Raw genomic sequence first — 25,161 nt, forward strand, 5'->3', positions numbered from 1 at the left:
ACGAGCCAGGTTCAGTGGGGGTTAGATGCGGGGTAGACAGTCGGCCACAGATCAGGGCTGCTGCAGAGGGAATTCCAGCATTAGATGGCATATGAGTGCCTTCCAGCCATGAGAAACTATGGTTGTCAGATGTATGGTTAGATACAGGGTCAGCAGCCCTGAGGGATGTGGCAGATGTCCTGTCCCCTCCTACACCGTACCCCCAATGTCTGAGCCTTCTCTTGGAGTCAGCATAGGTGAGCCTTCCCCTGTTCTTTCCCCATAGATGGTTTTTGGAAAGGAATGGGGATTGGTGCCAGGAGTCAGATTTCGATCCCAGTTGCCCAGGTTCTGCTGGTGTGATTCCAGGGCCACCATACACGTAACAAACCGGAGTGTCACAGGGTTGGAAGGTATCCATGTCCCGTCTAATGCTGGCATTCCTTCTGCAGCACCCCTGACCTGTGGCTGTCCAGCTTTCATGTACACATCTCCAGGGACAGGAAGCTTGCTCATTCTAGAGGCAGCTGCTCCCAACTCTGGACTGCTCTGACTTAGAAAGTGCTTTTCTGAGTGGAAATGCAGTGATGTCCCTTTGACTTGCCCCCTTTGGCACTCACAAGTATGGCTCCTTTCCACCAGAATAAGCATCCTCGGTTTCTTCCTGGACCTGGCATCTGGCCTCTTCCCCAGCCTAGTCACTCAGGTTCGCATGCGCCTAGCCTATCAAGGATCTGGCCCAGGACTGGCCAGTCCTTCATGGACAGCAGGTCTTCTGGTGGTGGGTAGGGGCCTAGCTTTTGCCATGGCATGACTCATAGGAGAGAGAGAGTGTTGTAGGTTGAGGCAATCAGGAGAGGCTTCCTGGAAAAGACAGGATTTAAGAGTCTCAGAGTTTTAGAGCCAGGCAAGAGCATGGAGTCTAACCCCCTTTTTTTTACAGAGGATGAAGCTAAGACCCATAAAGGATGTGACTTACCCAAGGCTACACACAGCAAATTAGGGGCAAGATTAAAAGCTGACTCTGTTTTTTGTTTGTTTGTTTGTTTTTTAGACGAAGTCTCGCTCTGTTTTTCAGGCTGGAGTGTAGTGGAGCGATCTCGGCTCACTGCACCCTCCGCTTCTGGGGTTCAATCCATTCTCCTGCCTCAGCCTCCCGAGTAGCTGGGACTATAGGCGCGCACCACTACGCCTGGCTAATTTTTGTATTTTTTAGTAGAGACAGGGTTTCATCATATTGGCCAGACTGGTCTTGAACTCCTGACCTCATGATCTGCCCGCCTCGGCCTCCCAAAGTGCTGGGATTACAGGCATGAGCCACTGTGCCCAGCCTAAAAGCTGACTCTTAACTGCCTTGGGTACTGCATTCCTATATACACAACCTCAAGTAAAAAGAGGAATTTTTAAATATATGTGTACATAATACAATCACATAGTCAGAAATAAAAACATAGAAAGTGATCAATAGTGTCTTACTCCCACTTCAGCCCCCAGTTCTTATGCCCATATAACTATCTTTTAAAAATTTATTTTGAGACTTGCTCTGTCAACCAGGCTGGAGTACAGTGACACAATCTCGGCTCACTGCAACTTCTGCTTCCTGGGTTCAAGCGATTCTCAACCTCAGCCTCCTGAGTAGCTGGGATTATAGGTACACACTACCACACCCAGCTAATTTTTTGCATTTTTAGGAGAGATGGGGTTTTGCTGTGTTAGCCAGGATAGTCTCAAACTCCTGGCCTCAAGTCATCCACCCACCTCAGCCTCCCAAAAGTGTTGGGATTACAGGCATAAGCCACCATGCCCCTCCTCTTTTTAAATTTCTTATATATCCTTCCAGAATTTATTTATGTAATTACAAGGAAATATTATTATAGATATTTGCCTTTTGCATTCTGTGTTTCACAAAGGTAGCATAATACCAGATACACATGGTATCATATCAGAATTCTTATCCTATCAATAGGTAGAGAGCTTCCTGATACCTTTTTGCAGCTGCATAATGGACCGTTAAATGGATATGGAAGGCTTTATTTAGCCAGTTCCTTGTTGCTGCATATTTAGGTTGTTTTGCTATTACAAACAATGCTACAATGGATGATGTTTGCAAATAAATAATATAAAATAATAAGGCTGGGTGTGGTGGCTCACACCTGTAAACCCAGGACCTTGGGACACTGAGGCGGGCAGATTGCTTGAGCCCAGGAATTTGAGACCAGCCTCGGCAACATGGTGAGACCCTGTTTCTACAAAAAGTGTAAAAATCAGCCAGGTGTGGTGGCACGTGCCTATAATCCCAGGTACTCAGGAGGCTGAGGTGGGAGGATCACCTGAGCCACTGGTGAATGAACAACAAGAAAGCCTGCACTGTCTTGTGTGAAGGTCTAGGTATTTTGGGTCTTTGTCTTGTTAAAATCAGAATAGACGTGGCCTCTCACTATCAGCTAGGAAGCAGTTTGAACTTGGAGTATCAGAGGGTTGCTCTTTTTGCAAAGCCTCTGGCTTCAGTCCTTGCCTGGGGATGGCAGTGGAGCTGAGGGAAGGAAGTGGGGAACACAGTGTGAGTGCAAGGACAGGTGAGGCAGGCACAGATGGCTGTCCCAAGGGAAAGTGCTCCATCAGCTGTGCCAGGAGAGAAGCAGCTCTTGGGTCCGTGTTTCTGCCTTAGAAGGCAGGAGTTGGGCATCTAGCTCCAGCGTTCATCCCTCTTGAAACTGCTGGTTTGTTTACTTTCATTGCAACTGTATGCCTGGAAGAGATGAAGAGAAAGCTCAACAGGCTTCACTAGGATTGTTTGGGTGGGGCGGCAGCAGCTCAGATATTTTCCCTTCTCTGTTTCTCATAGGCTTTTTGTAATCGTGTTATAATACTTTAATGGAAAAAAATAAATTTATTATTTTAAAGCTATAAAAATTATAAATCAGTCAGTATGATGTGTTTTTCTCTACTGAGCCCTCTGGTGTGTTCCCTGTTTTATTAACATGGATGGAGGGTGTGTCAGGGAGGTTGGGACAGAGGCAGAGAGGAGGCCAGCCTGGCCCTTGGGGAGTTTGTGGCCTGTCTGGAAAGAGGGTCTCTTACATACCAGCAGTTTGCAGAGCCAGACACAGAACGATAGAGCAGGACCTTTTAAACTCCTTTTTCAAAAAAAAAAAATGTTTAATTTTGGTAAAATACACATAACATAAAATACATCATCTTAACCATTTAAAAATGTTCAGTTCAGTGTACACTGAGTGTACAGTTCTGTAGCATTGAGTACATTCACACTGCTGTGCAGCCATCACCACCACCCGTTCCAGAAGGATTTTCATCTTCTCAAGCTGGAACTCTGTCCCTGTAAAACAGTCACACCCCATGCTGCCTCCCCTCAGCCCTGATGACCCTTGTCTACTTTCTGTCTCTATGATTTTCACTACTCTAGGTACCTCCTATAAGTGGAATCACACAGTATTTGTCCTTTTGTGACTGGCTAATTTCACTTAGCACAGTGTTCTCAAGGTTCATCCATGTAGCATGTGTCAGAATTTCCTTTCTTTTTAAAGCTGAATAATAATATCCCATTATGTGTATATGCCACATTTTGTTGATCCATTCATCTGTTGATGGACACTGGCTTGTTTCCATTTTTTGGCTATTGCGAATATGCTACTATGAACACGGGTGTACAGATATCTCCCTGAGACCTTGCTTTCAATTATTTTGCATGTTTACTCAGAACTAGAATCGCTGGATCATACGGTAATTCCATTTTTAATTTTTTTTGAGGAATCACCATGCTGTTTTCCATTTTTTATTGCACCATTTGACATTTCCACCAGCACTGTGTAAAAGTTTCGACTTCTCTACAGCCTCACCAACATTTGTTATATTGTCTCTCTCTCTTTTTCTTAAATAATAGTCATTCTAATGTGTGTGAGGTGGGTTAAACTCTTTTTTGACCATTATCCTCTATTAAAAATATATATATATTATATCTTATAGTATATACATATGCACACACATACTGTAGCTAAAGGAGTTTTATAAAATAGGCTGGGCACAGTGGCTCACGCCTGTAATCCCAGCACTTTGGGAGGCGGAGGCAAGTGGATCACCTGAGGTCAGGAGTTCAAGACCAGCCTGGCCAACATGGTGAAACCTCATCTCTTCTAAAAATACAAACATTAGCTGGGCATGGTGGTGGGCACCTGTAATCCCAGCTACTCAGGAGGCTGAGGCAGGAGAATCACTTGAACCTGGGAGGCAGAGGTTGCAGTGAGCCAATATTATGACACTACACTCCAGCCTGGGCAACAAGAGTGAGACTCTGCCTCAAAAAAAAAAAAAAAAAAAAAAAAATGAAAGAAAAAGTTTTACAAAATAAATTATGATTGTTACATGGGATGTACTCTGATAATTTCTATTCTATACTATTATTTTTGATATAAAAATGCTGGTCATGACCCCACTAAATTGCATTCATGGTTGGATCCACTAATGGGTCACAAGCTGCAGTTTGAAAACCACTGGCCTTAAGAGTGACTAGACTTTCCTAGAGGCCTGGCAGAGACAGATCCTGGGAGATCATCTGTTCTCTCTCCTTCCCCAGACAGGCTCACACTCTCTAATCCAGAGAGGTCATCCTCCTTCTTTTTAAAGATGTGGAGAAAAAGAAAAGGAAGGAAGGGAGGAGGGAAGGAGGTCAATCCATCATGGCCAATGGTGTGGAGCCCATGAGAAGGACCCACTGCGGGGTTCTGGTACCTGGCACACCCAGGAGCCAGCACTGTGCTGGGGCCATCCCTGCCTTAACTCACACGCCCAGCAGCCTCTGTGGGGAGCCTCCTTGCCCAGCCCCAGCTTGCCCGGGTGGTTCTCAGAAGGCCCACAGAGGAGGGACAGAGCTTGTCCCCGTGAGGAAGGTGTATCCCTGCCACTCACTCATTTTCAACAATCGGTCCAGTGGACGCTTCAAGTTCACGGAAGAGAGAAAGATGGTGGGGAGGGACGTGAAAGACTCATGAAGTAAAGAAAATGAAGAGCACGCCGGGGCAGGAAGAGGCCTCCATTTCAAGACACTGGATTTGGCCAGGTGTGGTGCCTCGTGCCTGTAATCCCAGCACTTTGGGAGGCCGAGGCCGGTGGATCACCTGAGGTCAGGAGTTTGAGACCAGCCTGGCCAACATGGTGAAACCCCATCTCTACTAAAAATACAAAAATTAGCTGGGCGTGGGGGTGTGCGCCTGTAATGCTAGCTACTTGGGAGGCTGAGGCAGGAGAATCGCTTGAATCCAGAAAGCAGAGGTTGCAGTGAGCCGAGATAGTGCCACTGCACTCCATCCTGGGCAACAGAGCAAGACTCTGTCTCAAAACAAACAAACAAACGAACAAAAAACACTAGATTCAAGTCAGGCCAGGGGTCCCGAGATATGTGATCTTGGGAAATCACTTCACCTCTCTCTGCCTCCATTTCCTTCTTTGAAGATTGGCAATAATCATAGTATGGTACCTACTTTTTTTTTTAACTATAATTTTTATGCCAATAAAATTCATATAAAATTCACCATTTTAACTCTTGAAGTGTACAATTTAGTGGTATTTATTACATTCATAATATTTTTTAAATTTTTTTATTTTTTTTTCTTTGCAGCTCCAGCTCAAATGATTAAATTTTTTTCTTTTTAATTTTCAGAGATGAGGTCTCGCTATGTTGCCTAGGTGGGAGGCTCAGGCGATTCTCCCACCTCAGCCTCCTGTACTTTCATAATCTTGTACAGCCATTGCCACCTATCTAGCCCCAGAATATTTTTATCCCCCCAAAAGAAACCTCTTACCTATGAAGCAGTCAGTCCCATTTCCCCCTCCCCCATCTCCTGGCAACCACCAATCTGCTTTCTGTGTCTATGGATTTAGCCATTCTGGGCATTGCATGTAAATAGGTTCATACAATGTGTATTTTGTGTCTGGTTTCTTTTTTTAAAAAAATTAATTATTATTATTAGTGTTTGAGACAGAGTCTCACTCTGTGCCCCAGGCTGGAGTGCAGTGACACAATCTCGGCTCACTGCAGTGTCTGCCTTGGGGCTCAAGCGATTCTTGTGCCGCAGCCTCCCAAGTAGCTGGGACTACAGGTGTGCACCACCACGTCCGGCTGGCTTCTTTCATTTAATGTAATACATTCAAGGCTCATCCATGTTGTACATCTCAGTCCTTATTCCTTTTTATGGCTGAATAATATTCCATCATGTGGCTATACCACATTTTGTTTATTCACTCATCAGTTAATGCACATTTAGTTTGTTTTACCTTTTGGCTATTGTAAATAGTGCGGCTCTGAACATTCACATGCAAGCTTTTGTTTAACCATCTGTTTTCCCTTCTTTTGGGTGCACACCTGGGGTAGAATTGCTAGGTCATATGGTAATTCTACATTTAATTTTTTAAGAAACTGCCTCTATTTCATTTTGAGATAGGTACATGAAGCAATTAGCACTGTGCCTGGCACAGAGTAGTAATGAGAACAATATTTATCATCATCAATGACATTTTCTAAGTGCCAAGTATTTTATATTTTACTTGTATTAACACATTTCATGCACATTACCATATGAGGTAGATGTTATTATTCCCATTTTATGGAGGGGGACTGAGGCCTGAGGAGTTTTAAGCAATTCATCCAATTTGTGTAGTAGCTGACCCAGGTAGAGTTAAGGCTGAGAGGGCAGAGGCAAGGCCCCAGGGAGGCCAGTTTCAGCTCAGTGGGAGGATTTTCTCACTGTTAAAGGCGCTGCTTTCGCCAGTAGTGAGCACTTTGTCCCTGGAGGTGTGTGTATAAGTTGGGCTAATTATTGAGCATGTCCTGAGTCAGGCAGTGTGATTCCTGGGGTATCTTCGAGCCCTGTTAGGACACACAAGAACCAAAGTGGTCCCTGGGCACCAGTAACTCAGAGTCAGAAGGAGGTGATGCCAGGTGCGGTGGCTCATGCCTGTAATCCCAGCACTCTGGGAGACCAAAACAGGAGAATTGCTCAAGCCCAGGAGTTCAAGACCAGCCTGGGCAACATAGTGAGACCCTGTCTCTACAAAAGTTTTTTTTTTTTTTAAGAAAAGGAGATGTGATGGAGAGTTAAGAGGACTTCTTGTCCCCAGTGAGCTCAGATCTTTGAGTCAGGGAGCCTGGACCTGTGACTTGGTGAGGCCCCAGGGATTGGGCCAACCACAGGTCTGGGGTACCTGGCCCTGGGGCTGCTGCCTAGTCATTTCTGACCCGATTTTCCCAACTTTGCAGCCCGAGGAGGCAGAGAGAGTGAAGGCCCAGGCTCAGGCCCTGGGACTGGCTGAAGCCCAGCCTATGGCTGTGGTACAGTCAGTGCCCGGGGCACACCCTGTGCCAGTGTACGCCTTCTCCATCAAAGGCCCTTCCTATGGAGAGGTAAGGTTCTCCCCAGCCCCAGCCTCCCCTCCCGAAGGCCTGGGTTCCACCAGGAAAGTGAGCTGGCACTGGGGTGGGAATCCAGGCCTTCATCAGTTCAGCTCTTTGTGGGAAAGTGTTTGCTCGACGCCTTCTCTGTGCTCTCTCCTGTTCTTGGCTGCATGGTCAGGGAGCTCCCCATAAGCATGGCGCACTCCCAGCCCAGCAGGGGTGCTGAGACACCCAGGGCTGTCAGAGGCCAGCGGAGACTGGTGGACAGCAGACAGTACCAGCTTGGGAAGGCTTCCTGTCTGAAGAGAGACGTGATCTGCATGGTTGAGAGCAGAGGAGAGGGGACAGCAGGAGCAAAAGGGTGGCCCCAAGTCCCTGGCACTCAGGGCAGGCTCTGCCCGCCCACCCCTGGAGGCACCTGACCTGGCTCTGTGAATCCCTCTATGCAGGATGTCTCCAATACAACCACAGCCCAGAAGAGGAAGTGCAGCCAGACCCAGTGCCCCAGGAAGGTCATCAAGATGGAGTCTGAGGAGGGGAAGGAGGCAAGGTTGGCTCGGAGCTCCCCGGAGCAGCCCAGGCCCAGCACCTCCAAGGCAGTCTCACCACCCCACCTGGATGGGCCGCCTAGCCCCAGGAGCCCCGTCAAAGGAAGTGAGGTCTTCCTGCCCAACAGCAACCATGTGGCCAGTGGCGCCGGGGAGGCAGGTAGGGAGGTGGGTAGGGCAGTGGCCTGGGTGCTGCCCGCCAGGGCCTGGGCGGGGCCCCTCTTCTGTATTTTGGCCCCATCCAGAAACCCCAAAGCCAACAGGAGTCCCTTATTCCCACTGAATAAGATAGAGAAAGTTCACAGTGTGCCTGGGGGTGAGAGTGGGCACAGTTTACCATGTGTTTTGCCATGATTAAGGTGTGGGGAGCCTGACAGGCTAAAATGCACAGTTCTATGAGTCCTTTCTCCCAAACACTACTGTGCCTTTGCACAGGGCAGGTCTCCACAGGAAGTTTGTTGGCTGATGCCTAGCATACTCCCAGAGAGGGCTTGGGCATATCATCACAGGAAACTGGACTCCCCATGACCTTAACTCTGCTCTCTCAGTCTACACCCATCATTTCCCCAAGTGCTTCTATAAAGGCCACCTACCTAAGTATCTCATTTGTCAAAGTTATCTTCTATGAACACTGCTAGGCAGGTAGTCAGTTGGGCAGGAGTTGAGGTCAACCCAGAGAAATCTGGAACAAGAGAGTTCTTCTTGGATCTGCTTCACCCAGAGTACAGCTTTGTTCTTCATTCTGACTGAGCCCTAGCCCTGGTCACACACTGAGCACTGACTGATATTCCTTACCCACAAATGCTATTGGTAATCGATGGGTTTTGATTAACTAAATGAAGCATCTTTTAACTCTAGACATCCCAGCTCATGGAGCTGAGAATGGGGACAAACAGTATGCTTCTTTAGGATTGCAGAAGGTTCAAGACCAGGTAGTGATTGTCAGGCCTCCTGTACAGGGGGCAAATTCTGAATTCTGGGCAAATAACTTAATTGAATATTCATAGATAAGGCACAGCAAGAAATTATGGAAACCCATTTGTGAATTACTGAAATCCAAATGCAAAGCAGAGTCACATTGGCACACACAGTCGCTGTTCCTGTCCCCCTGCAGGGCATCCGTTGCCCCCAGCCCACCGGCCTGCAAGGATTCCTATAGGTGCACACCCACACCCCTCCCAGCATGCGTCCGAGGCAGTTCATAATGCATCTCCCCTTCCCCGTTTCAGAGGAACGCATTGTGGTGATCAGCAGCTCGGAAGACTCAGATGCTGAAAACTCGGTGAGTGGCCCAGAAGTTCAGCCCAGGACTCCTGCCTCCCCCCATTTCAGGTCCCAGTGGGCACAGCCACAGCAGGTGACTCTCTGACTTGCCTTGCGCCTGGGGAATTTTCCAGTGAGGCATTGAGTCCCAAGCTGTGCTGAGGACAGTCTCTAAATGCCAGCTGCATGCCTGGACCACCCCAGCTCTCCCACTACACCAGGGCAGGAGCCTTCAGTAGCCATATGTACTCTTCTGAAATGCTGATAGCATGTGTCCAGAGCCCTGTCTCTTTTCTGGAATGTCCAAGGCCTTTGTCTGGAGCTTCCTTATGCATTTTCTATACTCTAAGTCCTCCGTGAGGAGGGCTGGACAAGAATCTATTCCTTGGTTTATCGCAGCCAGTGGGGGCCAGTGAAGGGGTGTGAGGCCACGGGGCAGCTATATAGGGGCCAAACAAGTGAGGTTTGACTCCATCCATGTAGAAAGAACTATAAATCCATTCCACAGTGAAACAGGTGGCCTCATGGGTAGTGACCCTTCTGTCCCTAGAGGTTTATTACTAGAGGCTGGGCTATCACCTGTCCAGGGGAAAAGGGGATCTGAATAGAGTGAAAGGTTGGACTGGGTGGCCCCTGAGGTCTCTTCCAGCCCTCAGTCTGAGGTTCTGTATTGGAAAGTGCATGGAGCCCATGGAGACCGCCGAGCCACCGTCCTCGCCAGCCCACTCCTCGCCAGTCCACTCCTCGCCAGCCCAGTCTCTGCTGAGAGCACAAGGAGCCTCCAGCCTGCCCCATGGCACATACCACTCCCCAGCTTGGCCTCCCCACCAGCCCGCTGAGCAGGCTGCCGTCCCCGATGCTGAGCCTCACAGCCAGCCTCCTGATCACCAGGAGCGCCCTGCCGTCCACCGTGGGATCCGCTACCTGTTGTACAGAGCACAGAGAGCCATCCACCTTCGCCATGCCCTCCGCTTGCACCCTCAATTGCATCGGGCCCCTATTCGGACTTGGTCTCCCCACGTGGTCCAAGCCAGCACTCCTGCCACCACAGGGCCCCTCAACCATCCTGCCAATGCCCAGGAACATCCTGCCCAGCTGCAAAGGGGCATCAGCCCACCCCGCCGGATACGAGGGGCTGTGCGATCCCGCAGCCGCTCCCTCCGGGGCTCCTCCCATTTATCCCAGTGGCTCCACCACTTTTTTGCCCTCCCCCTCTCCTCCATGGCTTCCCAGCTTGACATCTCTTCCATGGTGGGGGCAGGGGAAGGCAGAGCCCAGACTCTTGGAGCAGGTGTTCCCCCTGGGGATTCTGTCAGAGGCTCCATGGAGGCCTCTCAAGTGCCTCTGGAAGCCTCTCCAATTATATTCCCACCACCCTGTCCCCCAGAAAGGCCCCCCATCAGCCCAGTCCCAGGCCCCCGTCAAGCAGGCCTCTGAGAGTGCTACCCTTCTCTTGTAACCTTGCAGCCAACACCCCTGCCCGGCCCCTGAGCTGCCTCCTCCAGCCCATGCTCTTACAGGCCCTGCACAGAGTAGGCACTCATTAATTCTTGGTTAAGGAATGAATCAATGAATGAATGGCTATGCATGGACCTCTGGGCAGGGAGACCTGGGTCTTCTCTGGCTGAGAGGGGAAGGCTAAGGCATGGCTGAGATTCAAGCCACCATTCCAGGCCTCTTTGCCCAAGAAAGAAACTTCTGTCACCCTTGCACCCTCCTGTGTTCTGAGTCCCTGGCCAATAGCACAGCCTTCCATGCCCCAACCCCCACCCCAAGCCTCTCCACCAGGCCTCTGCCAGGATCTAAGCCCATGAGCACAGGGACTGGCTATCCCAAGACCTGGCAGATGTGGCTGCTCAATAAACACTTGTTGAACCATCACCCTTGCGAACCCTTATTCCACGACCATCACGTTCTCCGATGGATCCAGCTCCTCCCTGCAGGCTGTTCTCTCTTCCCTACGCTGGAACTCGGTTCTCCTCTGGGGATACCATGTCCCCTCTTCCTCCCACACTCATGGGCATCAGAGGTGGGAGGTAGGGTCAAGGCCCCCTGCTTCCTGGACTGTTCCAGCCCCCTCCTGGCCGTCTGGTAAGATCCTCTGTCCCTCTCAGGGTGGGCCCCATGCTCCCCACCTCATCTCAGACACCCACCTGCCCACCCTCACTGAGGGCAGACGTGAGCATTCACCTCTCAGATTTCTTCTCCCTGCTCAGGTCCTGCCTTCCTCCTGAGTGACTTCTACATCCACCAACCTGCCCGCCACTCCTTAACCTCTCGGGTCGTCACCCCATTCCCCCAGACAGCTGCCTGCCCCGTGGCCGTGCCCTGCACCTCACCATCACCAAGCACTGTCGGTCCCTCAGCCAGTCCTCTCAGACTCTGACCGCAGCCTCCTGTTCCTTCAGCTCTCAGTCCTACCTTCGCCTCCCTCCAGCCCCCCGCACTCCCCATTTCATCCCATCTTTCATCAGAATTGCAGCTGCCTGCCCAGCAGAAAATCCTGGAAGGACTCAGGAGCTTGTCGCCTCTGTGCTGCCACCTGGAGACCGAGATCTGCAGGAGAAAGGCCTGGGAAAACAATGAGTAGTTGCCTGTGACTGCTAAGGGCTCCTTGGTGCTCCGCCCAGCATGTCCTTTCGCTCTGCAGGGCAGCCCCCGCCTGCCTTTCCTCACTGGGCCCTTGTCCCAGCCTCACCCTCAGCTGATGGCGGCACCTTCTGCTCCAGGGAGAAGACAGGAGCTCTCCAATGGCATAGGGACAGTTGACATCTTGCTCTCTATTTACAGATCCCCATCGCGCCCCTTCCCTGTCCTCGTTAGGATGGAAGGGATGTCTGCCTGCCTCCAGGACTCACCCTGTGCCCTGGCCCCAGCCCTTGACCCCCGGGAGCCTCACTCCTCCTCCTCCTCTCTCTTGCATCTTCTAATGTGTCCACTGCCTTCTGAACTAAACACCCTGTATGAGGTCTTTCTCATCTCAGAAAACTCCACCCACTTCTCTCTCCAGCTGTCAGCTCCCCTTCCTCTGCTCTCCCTGTTTACACTTCAGCTCCCTCCTTGCCCCTTCTTCACCCCACCTCCGGCGCTTCCCCGCCAGTACCAGGGTGGCCTCCGTGCCTCTAGGTGCAGTGTCGCGTTTAGTCCTTATTCTTGACCGGCGCCAGGCCCGGTGTTTCCTGGAAAGATCGCCTGCTCGGATGCAGCTCTGGGCACTCCTCCCTCTCCTCTGCAGGCTCTGTTTTGTCTTGGGTGTGGTGCTCCTGCAGCTTTGCTGCTGGGCCCTTTCCTCTTTTCAGTCTGTGTATTCTCTCAGGTGCTCTCAGCCACGCCCCTGACTTCAGTTACTGCCCAGGGGTAGCTGATACCCAACACTTGCACCTGCCTGCCAGACCAGCATGGCCAGTGACCTTCCAACAGCTCCGCATGGATGCCCATAGGTACCTCAAACTCAGCACCTCCTCCTCCCGTCTCACTGGCTCGCCCCACTCTCTGCGTGGTTGCACAAGCCAAGACCCCAGGGCACCCCCCTTTTGATTATTCGTCACATCCAACCAGTTATTGAGTCTTGTCTTTCTAGGGTGTAAATTCCTCTGAAATCTGGGCACTTCTTTCCATCCCATAATCTTGGTAAAATTAAAGATACCACTGACCCTGGGTAGAGGCAGAAGCCTGGGAAGGAAAGGTGGAGAATGGGTTTGGAATGCCAACAGTCTCCCCAGATGTCATGGAGAATCAAGTAGAGGGACCCCAGCAATATTGGGGGTGGGGTGGGGAGTATGTAATGCTCAGCTATCAGCAAGGAGTCATTAGGGGCTATCCAGTTAATTAAGGGAGAGGGTAAAAGCACATTTCGGGTGATGATGAATTAAATACCTAGGAGCTCACATTAGAGAGCAGGCCTGGAGACGTGGGGAGAGAGCCAGAGGACCGCTGCTTTTGTGTATATAGCTTTAAGACACAGGTTTTAAAAATTGTTACAGGAGTTCCAAACTTTAGAAAATATATATTTTAAAACCCCAACAAATTAGGTCCCCCCTATGCATTTCTCACCCAACTTCTGGGCCCTTTCCAGCTCCTGGTGCCCCTAGAGTATGTCCAGCACCCCCACTGCAAATTCCTACTCCCCAGCTTGGAGGGGGTGGGGTGATATTCCCAAGGTGATCCCGGCTCCCACCTAACCCATCCTCCCCAGCTCTGCAGCTTGTATCCAGCCTTGCAGTGAGGAAAGTTGCAGAATACTGGTCTGCTACAATATTACACTTTCCAAGTGTATCAGGGCATTTAGGGACCCCTCCCTTGAGCTTCAGCTGTGTCTTAGGGATTCAGTGAGAGACTGCTTGTGCAAGGAGGAGCGAGAGGCAGCAGGGCATAGTCATGGGGTGGAGTAGTGAGTCCCCCAGGCCTAGTTGTGGAGTACCTGGGGTGAGGACTTTGCTTAAAAACTGCCAGAGTGGGTCAGCAATGCGCCTGCCTTGGGGCCCCTGCTTTAGGATCCAAACTGGAAAAGATAGGTGTTCTCACCCACTCTTGTGACAGATTACTGGCTCCGGTGCCTCGGTGGCAGCAGCAACAGGAGGGGGCCAAGGCGAGGGGGCAGCCTGTGGCAGAAATGGCAGTGGTGACAGCGGAGGAAGGGAGGCCTGTGGGGAATGGCTGATCCAGGGGAGGGGCTGTGGCACTGATGAGTGTGTGTCTGAGAAAATGAAACAGAGGTGCTGGCCAAGAGGCTGGAGCTGGGCAGAAGGGCAGCAGAGGCCACAGGCTGGCCGAGTTTATGGTCCAGTTCACTGACAACATGTGCAGTATTCCTGGGGTCTTTGAGGCTTTGCAAGAGCTGGGGTTTTGTGTCTGCAGAAAGATAGCAATGCATGTGTCTTGCCAAACTGATCCCAGCTGTAGCTGATGCTTAAGTGCTCAGAAAGTTCTTCAGGAGCTTGAGGGCGCTTGATAAGTATGAATGTCAGATGCTCTGTATCTTCCAGAGGCTGGATGCTGACTATCAGAGTTTGGCTTGTGTTTGGCTGATGAGCAAACCTGGAATGAATCAGTGATAAGGACAATTGTTCTCAAGCTGGCTGTACATTGGGGAGTTTTCCCAACTACAGATTCCTAGGTCCCATGCCCAGAGATTCTAATTGAATCAGTCTTGGGTGCAGCCTGGGCCTCAAGAGTTTTTTCTTAAAGCTATGAATGCCTAGCCAAAGTCAAGAACCACTGAATCAGGGGATTCATTGCATGTCTGTGGTAGAGGAATGCTGCTCATTTGTTTATAGATGTGGCAGTCTTGAATGCAGGTGACATTTTCATAGCGGGGTGTAATACAGCAGAGGAGGGGAGAGGCTGGATCTTCCCTGATGCACCTCCTGGACTTTTGGAATGTGATTACAATGCCAATCCAGCCACTTCCTCTGAGCATGCTTGGGACGACTGTTCAACCTGCTGTGTTGAATTAGAATGCAGTTGACCTGCTCAGGCCGTGAGATCTATGAGGAAGGGGAGTGAGATGGATGTAGCTCATGAGCCAGATTGCAGGTGTATCCAAGTTGCACGTATATCCTGAAAAAATCCTGGCTCTCACGAGGCTCAGCCTGAACACAGTTTTGCATTCAAAGAAACAATGTCTATTAACCAAGTATAATAAAGAAATAAATCCCAGTATTTACTTGCATCTTTTGAAAGAACATTAAATAGGGAATCCAGTGCATAACCCCAGCAGCGCTTCTTCAGTCCTTCTTCCCCTTTTCGTTGGCGCCTGGCATCTCTCACTGCGTAGCAAAGCTTTCCCCCTTCATTCCCAGTCCTCACACGCAGGCTCAAGGCTCTGTTTCCCATCTTCTTTCTTCTGTCCCCCTTTTCTCTCCCAAGCAAATCTAAGCCTTTTCCAGTGACTGTCCCTCTCTATGCTCCCCCGACACCCAGTTATCCTAATTTGCGGAATAAGGCCAAGGTGTGGGGCCTGGGGGCAGAATGGGAGAGTCTCCCCTAGTGAGCAGGGAGGGGAGTATGTCCTGCACCAGGCCACTATGTCTGATGGCCCTCCTGGCAAACCTGAGTCTTTCGGAAAGTCTTGTTTAAATACGTCAGCACTCCCCAGCCGTGATGCTGGAGTTTAAGGCGGGGCAGGGGAGAATTCTGAGTTTACAGCTGGCTGGAGTTCCAGTGAGACCAGCTCCATGGGTGGCCATAATTTATGGAACTCCCCAAGGGCAAGAGGAATTTTGGAGGAAATGAGTCAGGGCTGAAAGATCCAGCCTCTCCTCCATTAACAAGCTTGGTGGAAAGGGGGTGTCCTTTTATTAAGGGAGCCAGTAGAGGTTTCTTAGAGAAGGCAGCTCGAGTAAGTTTAGGACAAAGGACATTTCCCTGGCCCCGGGACAATGGAAGGCTCTAAAAATGAGGTTCTAGTGGCTGCCATAAATGACCCTGCTGTAACGATGGGAGAGGTCGCCTAAAGAGACAGCACTGTGGCTCTCCAGGGAGCTCTCCTCTTGGAAGAGCAGATCTGAAGGTGAGAAGACTGGTTCTAAGGCCAAGGACATTGCCCCAAGCTTTGTGGAGGCACTCAGGAACACAAAGGGGCATTTGCAGTTGCCTTTGGAGCAGGAAGAAGAACGAAAAGGAGAAAGTCCTGTGTGCCGTGTCAGTGGGTGGCAGCATGGACTCAGCCTCAGCTATTGGCACCAGGGATCTGAACCAGGGAGGACCCAGAAGGGGAGCCCAGCCCCTCCGCCAGCTTGTGGGAGAGCGCTGCTGCCCGGTGAAGCCTGGAGAGAGGAAACAACTGGATTCTCCCAAAGCGGAAGAAGGTGGAGTCTTCAGCCACCCAGCTACAAGCTAGGAAGACGCCTTGCAGAAGGCTCCTTACGGGGAGGAAACCGAGTCGGAAAGGCGAGACAGCAGTGTGGGCTCACCCGGAGCAAGACGTGTGAAATCAGCCTTTGACAGCATGGCTGAATGAGGATCTGAAGATGCGAGGTGCTGGGCAGACTCTCTGACTAGATCCCTGGATATGAAGAGGCAAAGCCAGCTCTAGATGGATTCATAGTGTGTGTGTGCTTCTGACAATAACTGGCAGAAAGCTGACAAGCCTGGAGCAGGGCTGTGAAATGCAAATCAAGTGAAATCCAGCCACTCCTAGGAAAACCCACCACATCTTAGGTTACTTGTGGGTGGTAATGCTTTTTCTCTCAGTTGAAGCTTGGTTGGAAACAGATGTTTCACTTAGGCGTTGGAAAGGTCTGGGGAAATGTGCTGTCTCCTAGGCCAGGGACATTAGCCAGAGGCCAGAATTAACTGAGGCTTTAGCACCAGGTGACACCAACTTCATTGAGAAGCCAGAGGCGGTCCATAAAGAGGAAAAACCCAAGGCCTGCCCTGGACTCTGTCCCAGCCATGCTCCCAATTGGCCCTGTGATCCTGGCCATGTCTCTTTCTTGCTGGTCTCTGGCTAATGTCCACAGGTGGCATTCATGGGAGGTTCCAAGTTGGTCACCAAAGACTAAACATCTGGACTTGGCAGCTGAGCAGATGATAAGCAATTAACTCTGTATTACCATCAGAGGCTCCACCTCCCTCTGTAGTCCCAGTCCCTTGGGAAAATCTCAGAGCTGGAGCCCTTCCCTCATCCTCTGGCTCCCCACCCCACGGCTTCTCGAACTGTGTTCCCACCAGGACCTTGGGGCAGGAGAGAACACCTCACCTGAAGGACTCCCAAAACTCAGGTTTCTCTAAGCTGCTGGGGCAGACGCTAAGAGCCTCCACTGCTCTCTCACTGCCAAGGACCTGGGTGTCCACCTAGATATGGCCTTCAGGAGACCAAGCAGTCCTTCCCCTCGCCTTTGTGTAGGACACTGGCACCTCGGCTGACTTCAGGGACAAGAAAAGGCAGGCTCCCGACCCCTTCCAAAGAATCATCTGGGGTTCAAGATGAGGCTTCTTTCTCCCATCCCAAGCTTTTGGTGTTCCTTCTGAGTCTGCTCAGAAAGATGAAATTAGGAGCAGACATCTCAGGTCCTGCCTGCCATAGCAGATGGCTCCTTCCCTGAGTCTCCATAAGCAACACAACACACTCATGCACACACCCACTGGCATTTTCTCTCACACTTCCATATGCTTGTGTCAATGCAGGTTCACAGCTCACACTTAACTGTGCATGTACACACAGACTTAGCACTTGGATTCATTCCCACACATGCACGTTCACAACCTGTGTGTGTCACCCTCCCTCCCCTACTCATGAGGGTGTATGCCCTGGTTCACACATGTAACCCTCACATGTGACACACCCAGTTCACACCCATTCATGCACACATACCTTCTCTTGTGCACACATGTCCCCATTCCCAGTGGTACACCCTCCTTCATGTGCACACAGATGCCCCCAGCTATACCAGCTTGCTAGTGTTCTGCACAGGTGCTTGCCTTGGCCCTCTGAATCCCTGACGCTTGGTTTTTCTGTGTTGCAGTCCTCCCGAGAGCTGGATGACAGCAGCAGTGAGTCCAGCGACCTCCAGCTGGAAGGCCCCAGCACCCTCAGGGTCCTGGACGAGAACCTTGCTGACCCCCGAGCAGAAGACAGACCTCTGGTTTTCTTTGACCTCAAGATTGACAATGAAAGTGGGTTCTCCTGGGGCTACCCCCACCCCTTTCTAACTTAGTCTCTGAGTCCCAAAAAGAAGTGCAGGCAGAGCCATCTGCCAGGCCTGGGAGAGCTCTGAGCCCTGGCCAACAACTACAGCCAGGCTGGGCAGAGCACTCAGGCTCACCTGGGCTCCTGGCATGTCATTTGCTGGCTTGAATAAAGATGTCCGCCTTATCCAGTGCCTGAGTGTGCGAGGGAGGCAGATGCCTCCACAAGTGCACCTCTGACCAGTTCTTCTCTTAGACAGAGAGCCTGGGGAACACACTCCTAGACAGAAACACAGTGCGTGAGCTCATTGCCGTGAGCCCTGTCATCCAAGTAAGGCCTCTGGCTGTGCTACACGTTTCTGAGTAGAGGGCCAATCCCACAGGTGGCTGCACAGGGCTGCCCACAGATCCAAGGTCACAGAGGGATCAGACCCCTTATCCTAGAAGCCCCTCGACTTCCTCCACTGCTTGCCCTGGCTCTGCAAATGCCCCTCCTTGAGCCAGAGCCCCAGGCCGTACCCTGTGGCATGGACTCAACATTGGGGCTAGCCCAGCCAGACAGAAACAGCAAGTGTTTTCATGGTACAGGAAAGTCATTTGCAGACCTCAGTGGGAGGCTCTTGGCCTTGCTCTGAGTGGAGTGCTGTCTATGTCCCAGGGCTCTGACTGCGCTGGGGTCCTTGAGGGGATTGGAGGAAGGAGCATGGGATGGAGAGCTAAGTTCAAACAGCCTGGGATCTCTAGTGCAGGTGGCTGAGGCTGACAGAAGACAGGAGGGACCTGTATCCATGGGGTTTGGCCAACTCTGGGGCTGGTAGTGGAGGAGGGGAGAGCTGGATCCCCAGCTGGTGAGCAAAGTGTTTGGAGGGCAGCCGAGCCTCCCCTTCTGACTGCTATCCCGTCAGAACCAGGGTCAGAGCTGCATCTGGGGGCTGATGTGTGGCTACTGCCAGCAGGCCCCAAGGTGAGGTTCTCTAGATGGTGGGTCAGCAGCCCCAGAGGACCCCCTGCTCCCACCCCAGAGCTCTCTGTGCCCCTGGGTCCTCACCCTGATCTTCTCTCCTGCCCAGCCCAGAAGATTAGCCAGCTGGCTGCGGTGAACCGGGAAAGCAAGTTCCGAGTGGTCATCCAGCCTGAAGCCTTCTTCAGCATCTACTCCAAGGCCGTGTCCCTGGAGGTGGGGCTGCAGCACTTCCTCAGCTTTCTGAGCTCCATGCGCCGCCCTATCTTGGCCTGCTACAAGCTGTGGGGGCCTGGCCTCCCGAACTTCTTCCGTGCCCTGGAGGACATTAACAGGCTGTGGGAATTCCAGGAGGCCATCTCGGGCTTCCTGGCTGCCCTGCCCCTCATCCGGGAGCGTGTGCCCGGGGCCAGCAGCTTCAAACTCAAGAACCTGGCCCAGACCTACCTGGCGAGAAACATGAGCGAGCGCAGCGCCATGGCTGCCGTGCTGGCCATGCGTGACCTGTGCCGCCTCCTCGAGGTCTCCCCGGGCCCCCAGCTGGCCCAGCATGTCTACCCCTTCAGTAGCCTGCAGTGCTTTGCCTCCCTGCAGCCCCTGGTGCAGGCGGCTGTGCTGCCCCGGGCCGAAGCCCGCCTCCTGGCACTACATAACGTGAGCTTCATGGAGCTGCTGAGTGCACACCGCCGTGACCGGCAGGGGGGCCTGAAGAAGTACAGCCGCTATCTTAGCCTGCAGACCACCGCGTTGCCCCTTGCCCAGCCTGCTCTCAACCTGCAGGCTCTGGGCAACTACTTCGAAGGCCTGTTGGAGGGTCCGGCGCTGGCACGGGCAGAAGGAGTCTCCACCCCTCCTGTTGGCCATGGCTTGGCAGAGAGGGCCTCCCAGCAGAGCTGAGAGGAGGGGGTGACTGGCTTGGAGTCTCTGGTGGGCAGAGAGGGATGGGGTCCCTGAGCCAGGCCCCACCCATCACAGCATTCCCAGGTCCTGGTACCCAGCCCTCAGTTGTCATTTGGTTCAGAATCAGTTCCCTTTCTCTGGGACCAAATTTCCCTTCTCTAAACATCCTTCAGAGAAGAGTCCAAAGCTGAGCACCCACCACCCCAGGTGTGCACCAGACTCCTATTAGCCTCTCCTTCCAGGAGCTAGAACCAGGGAGGTCCTGAGTGAGGAAGGCATGACCTCTGGGCTCTCTAGGTGGCCCTGGTCTTTCCCCATCCATCCCACCTGCCACTACCTTGGGTGCCCTTACAGCTCTGCCCTGACCCCAGCCCCTGCCCCAGGACACCTGCTGACAGCTCCCACAGAGAACAGTCTGAGGGGATGCTGGCTACAGCGCTGGCAGCCCATGGCGACTCAAAGTGCCTTCCAAACCAAACTGCCCCTCATGAGGTTTGGGTCCTCCACCCTCCACCTGCCCAGAGGTCAACTCTGTTCCCTTCTCCTTTCATCCCAGAGGGGCCTCATCAGCAAAGACAGAAACTGATGTTCCACGCATGTCCCTGCTTCCAAAGCCTGACCTTGCAAAGCTTGCTTCCTTCCTCCTGGCTGCACAGACACCTCTGCTTGGCCACAGCTTTGCTCTTCGGTCCTCAGGCCACCAGACCCCTCACAGCATGGCCCTTGGCTCTTCCTGCACTGCCCTCACCCTCAGCCGTCCCAAGGAGCGCCCAGCACTACTCAGCGTGTAGTCCAGGACCTGTGGCATCAGCATCCCCTGGGAGCTTCTTAGAAATGCAGACCCGTGGGCTCTACCGCAGGCCTCTGGGATCAGAATCTTCAGGGTGGGGCGAAGCAGTCTGTGTTTTAACAGGTTCTCCCGGTGATGCTGGTGCATGCTCAAGTTTGAGAACCGCTGCACTCATAGACTGCTCCTCCAAGGGGAAGCAGTGTGGAACAGCAGAGAAAGTCCTGTCCCTATCTCTGACTGTGCAGTGAGTGTGGCCTAGGAATAGGCCCCTTCCTAAGCTCTAGTGTCCCCATCTGCAAAATGGGCTGATTGGCCTCCATGGTCAGAGCAGCCATCTGGCTGTGCCATCCTGCATTTTTAGGAATGGAAAGCAGGCCTCTGAGGCAGTGGACAGGAAGATTTCTCATCCTTGAATTCTAGCTCCCATTCCAAACTGTTAGTCCCTAACCTTGTGGTCACATCAGAGGTCAACAGCAGAACAGAGGCAGGTCAGGGTTGTCCGCTCTGATTAGCAGAACAACGGACCCTTCCTCCTCCTCCCTCCTTCCCATCCCTTCTCATTGGCTCCCTGCTCCTGGGATGCTTCCCAAGCAGCCCAGACCTCTAGCCTCCATGGCTGATGAACTCAGCTTTCACGTCGGTGAAATCTGTGTACCCATACTGCAGCCCCATCCCATGGGGGCCCTGAAGACCCACTGAGGAATTCCGTAGGGTCTTGTTCCCACGACCGGAGTGCTGGCTCTCACAGTGAACTTTGATGCATTTAAAATAAGATTCTGATGCCAAACTGTTAAAGCAGGCGCTGGTTCTGAAGCACCGATGGAAACAGATTGATGCAGATGGAAGGAGGAAGGGAGACTGGGCCCACTGATTTCCAGCCCCACCATGTGTGCTGTTTTCAGATGTGATTGGGGGGTGTTCTGCCCTGCCTCCACTGTCACAGCCTTTAATAAAGATGTGAATCTTGAAAGCCTGATGCTCCAATCACAGACTCTGCTCAGCACCCCCAGAAGAATCACTGAGAAGCCTTTTGCCTGGATAGGAGGGGGCTCTCCCAGGCACAGGCTTATGGCCACTTGCCCAGCACAACTGTGTTTTGTGGGGCGTCTTTTAGGACTTAGCAGAGCTAAGAGCCCTTTGTTGCTCAGTGCTGTGAGCCTTAAGCATGTGAACCCCCCCATGACAAGTGGGGAGACCCAGGGTAGGCTTGCCTTTGGATCATCTCCAAATGGGAGTGCCACATGGAGGGAAAGAAGCAGTGATTTCAAGAATTACTTCCTAGAGAAAGTCGGGAACTAGAGACCAGAGTCTGCAGGAACTTTGCCACTGCCCCTCACTGGCTAATCCTGTACTTCTCTCTGTGTTCCTTGAGTGACAAGTGGTAAAACCCTTAAAAAGGGAGGTGTGGGAGGCCCAGGACTTTGGTAACAGGTGATGAATGTGTTGTCTTGACCATCACAGATGGAACTTCAGTTAGTACCCAAGGGATTCCCATGGCACAAGCATTATAGGAATTAGTCCACCACTGGTGTGGGTGAGCAGCCAGGTAATGGGAATTGATCAGTGCCACCACCCTTGACCCCAACTACCATCCCAGATGCCCAGATTCCAGTCCTGGAGTTTTATTCTCTCAGCTTGATCCTTTGACCAAGAAGATCCAGTCCCAATATGTCACCTGTGCTTCATCTTTGGACCATATCTCAGGTGTTTACACGTCAACTAATGGGAGCTTACTGGGTTAGAAGTCAGGACACTGAGTTTCAATCCTCACTTGGTAGTCTGTGGCCCTCTTTGGCACATTTACCTCCCTCTTTGATCCTCAGGCTGCGCCTCTGTCAAACGGGAGAATGTGGCTCCTTTTGACTTCAAGGGATCTTTATGGGAAACAATGAGAAAATGTGTGTGAAGATAGCTTTTTGGTATATTTTAAAAGTACACAAATTTAAGATCTTACTGCTTTATAAAGTGCTTTATGAATTATAGGAAAATAAACACATTTTAGATCTTAGAAAAAAACAAACATGGGCTTGTCTTCAGGGTAGTAAAGAACAAGATCTGGGATGAACAAACAATTGTGGGGGTCCTAGGGTCTGAGGGAGCCAAGATCAAGGGGCCAACCATGGAGGGGTTGGGCAAGAGGTGGCACTGTGCTCCCAGCACAGCCAGATGGGACATTTCAGTCACTGGGGCCCGGAGTAGAGAACAAGCTTTCTGTGTGGCAGCTCAGCGAAGCCCTGCTCCAGGGTCTCCTTCTGAGGCCTGAAGTCATTTAAAAATCTGCTTTGCCCCCAACCCCAACCTGGCTCTTAGCTCCAGCTGCTGTCACAGAGCCTGGCCAGGCTGTTCTCCCACCCTCCACCTCCCCTTGTCCTGGCCCATGTCCACCCTTCTCCCTGCCCATGTCCACCCTTCTCCCTATCCCAGCCTCACTCTGACTGCTGGCCCCAACCCTGACCACTCTCCATGCCTCAGAGTCTCACCCTCAGCCCAGCCCTGCCAGCAGGCCCCCTCTCCTTCTCTGACCTCAGCCTTGTCTCTGCCTCACACCCCAGGTGCTTCCAGCACCTAAGCCTAGAGTAAGGGGCTCCCTTCTCATCTTTCTTCACTCCTCACAATTAAGGAAACTCCATGGCTAGTGTGCATCCCACCCGGGCTGGGATGCACCAAATGTCAAGTCAAAGGGGGTAGGACACTGGGGACCCTGCCTGGGGAGAAGGGGAGCTGAGCTGGGGCTGCTCCCGGACTCTGCCAGCAGAGGGCGCTGCAGCCCCCGCACGGTGCCTGGCAACGGGCGTGGGCCACGGTGGTGCTGGTGATGCTGGCGTTGCTGGCGGTGCTGGTGGTGCTGGCGGTGCTGGCGGCTTAGGCTCAGGCAGCTCAGTCCTTTCTAAAGTGCTATGCGCGCTTCCCGTGGTATGGTAGATAACTGTAGATACGAGGCACGTGAAGAAACTTTTTTTTTTTTAAATGCTAAACCTTTTATATTTATTTTAACATCTGTTAGAAACAATACAACCAGGCCATGCGCGGTGGTTCACACCTGTAATCACAACACTCATTTTGGGAGGCCGAGGAGGGTGGATCACTTGAGGTCAGGAGTTCGAGACCAGCCTGGCCAACATGGTGAAACCTGTCTGTACAAAAAATACAAAAATTTGCTGGGTGTGGTGGCCCGTGCCTGCAATCCCAGCTATTTGGGAGGCTCTGAAGCAGGAGAATTGCTTGCACCTGGGAAGAGGAGGTTGCAGTGAGCCGAGATTGTGCCACTGCACTCCAGCCTAGGTGACAAGAGTGAAATTCCATCTCAAAAAGAAAAAAAAAAAAAAAAGAAAAAGAAAAAAGAAAAAAAAGAAACAATACAACCAGCTCATCGAAAGTGTGATTTCTGGCTGGGTGATGGCTCAAGCCTGTAATCCCAGCACTTTGGGAGGCCGAGGCAGGTGGATCATGAGGTTGGGAAATCAAGATAATCCTGGCTAACACGGTGAAACACTGTCTCTACTAAAAATACAAAAAATTAGCTGGGCGTGGTTGCGCGTACCTGTAGTTCCAGCTACTCCGGAGGCTGAGGCAGGAGAATCGTTTGAACCTGGGAGGCAGAGGCTGCAGTGAGCTGAGATCACGCCACTGCACTCCAGCCTGGGCAACAGAGCGAGACTCCATCTCAAAAAAAAAAAAAAAAATGTGATTTCTGCGATCTAGTTGCTCAAAATGACGCTGAAGTGGAATTCTTTAAAGATCCACTTAGGACAAATAGTAAGTAACCCCACACTCGGAAAGGATGCAAGTAGAGCAAAACTTATGACTGTGGAAGTGAATGACCTGTTAATTTGGGGAAATACTGGGTTACCAGTGGACTTAGGGTGAGCTTTACAGCTAAGGATAGGGCCCAAGTTAGAACCGGGGTAAGGATGGGGTGGGCTTAGAATCGGGGTGAGGGTTAGAGCTAAAGTTCAGGGGAGGCCCCAGGTTAGGATTTGGGATTAGATCAGATGGAGGGGCACATTTGGTGCTTAAGGTTGAGAATACACCTTAGGAATTAGGAATTGAGTTAGAATTGGGGTGAGTTAGGAATTTAGTTAGAAATGGAGTTAAAGTCACTCTTCAGGCCACAAGTCTTTGTGACTTTAGCAACTGAAAAGTCCATGGAACTGTGAACAGATGGGCAGGAGCTTCTCAACCCCCTAATAGGCACCCCAAGTTCAATCTGCCTTTTCCCCCAAATCCTCTTCTAGAAGCACCTGGCAGGGGATCTGCCTGAGCTCACAACTCCAACAAGGTCAATGTACACCAATCGGATTGGAGGGACCGAGGAGTGGGCAATCCTGCCCAGGAGAGAGAGCATGGGACAACCAGGTAAGATAACTGGGTACCAGACACCATTTCACCATTTAGCACAAGTAACCTTCTTTAATCTTCCCAACTGTCCTATGTGGTTACAGCCCATCTTCCTCCTACAGAGGAGCACAGCAGGGCAGCAAGGCTGAGTACCTTGTCAGGGTCATTAAACTTGCATGTGGCAGAGCTGGGATTTGCCTGCGGGGAGCCTGTGTCTAGACTGGCACCATCTGTGGCCCACATCATGGAGCGCATGGCCATGTGTTGGGGGCAGGCTGCCTGGTCTGTCCTTCTCTCCTTTCCATGCTCTCCTGAGCTGTCAGTCTCAGGTGATGCAGAAAGCAGG

At 51.7% G+C, this 25,161-nt stretch overlaps 1 protein-coding gene across 15 annotated transcripts in view; it reads left to right on the top strand.

Annotated features, from left to right (window-relative positions):
* PML (promyelocytic leukemia) overlaps positions 1-21,447 on the top strand; it is a 51,976-nt gene extending 30,529 nt beyond the window's left edge. Inside the window, exons 5-9 of one of the 15 annotated variants that reach the window (XM_030813763.1) lie at positions 7,250-7,393; positions 7,834-8,092; positions 9,162-9,214; positions 17,664-17,814; positions 18,902-18,992. In XM_030813763.1, the coding sequence (XP_030669623.1) occupies positions 7,250-7,393; positions 7,834-8,092; positions 9,162-9,214; positions 17,664-17,814; positions 18,902-18,909 (615 nt within the window). In that variant the 3' untranslated portion in view covers positions 18,910-18,992. 15 annotated transcript variants of the gene reach the window in all.
* The last annotated feature ends 3,714 nt before the right edge of the window (positions 21,448-25,161 follow it).

Source organism: Nomascus leucogenys, chromosome 6 (assembly GCF_006542625.1).
Source record: "Nomascus leucogenys isolate Asia chromosome 6, Asia_NLE_v1, whole genome shotgun sequence".
In the NCBI taxonomy this organism is placed as follows: Eukaryota; Metazoa; Chordata; class Mammalia; order Primates; family Hylobatidae; genus Nomascus; species Nomascus leucogenys.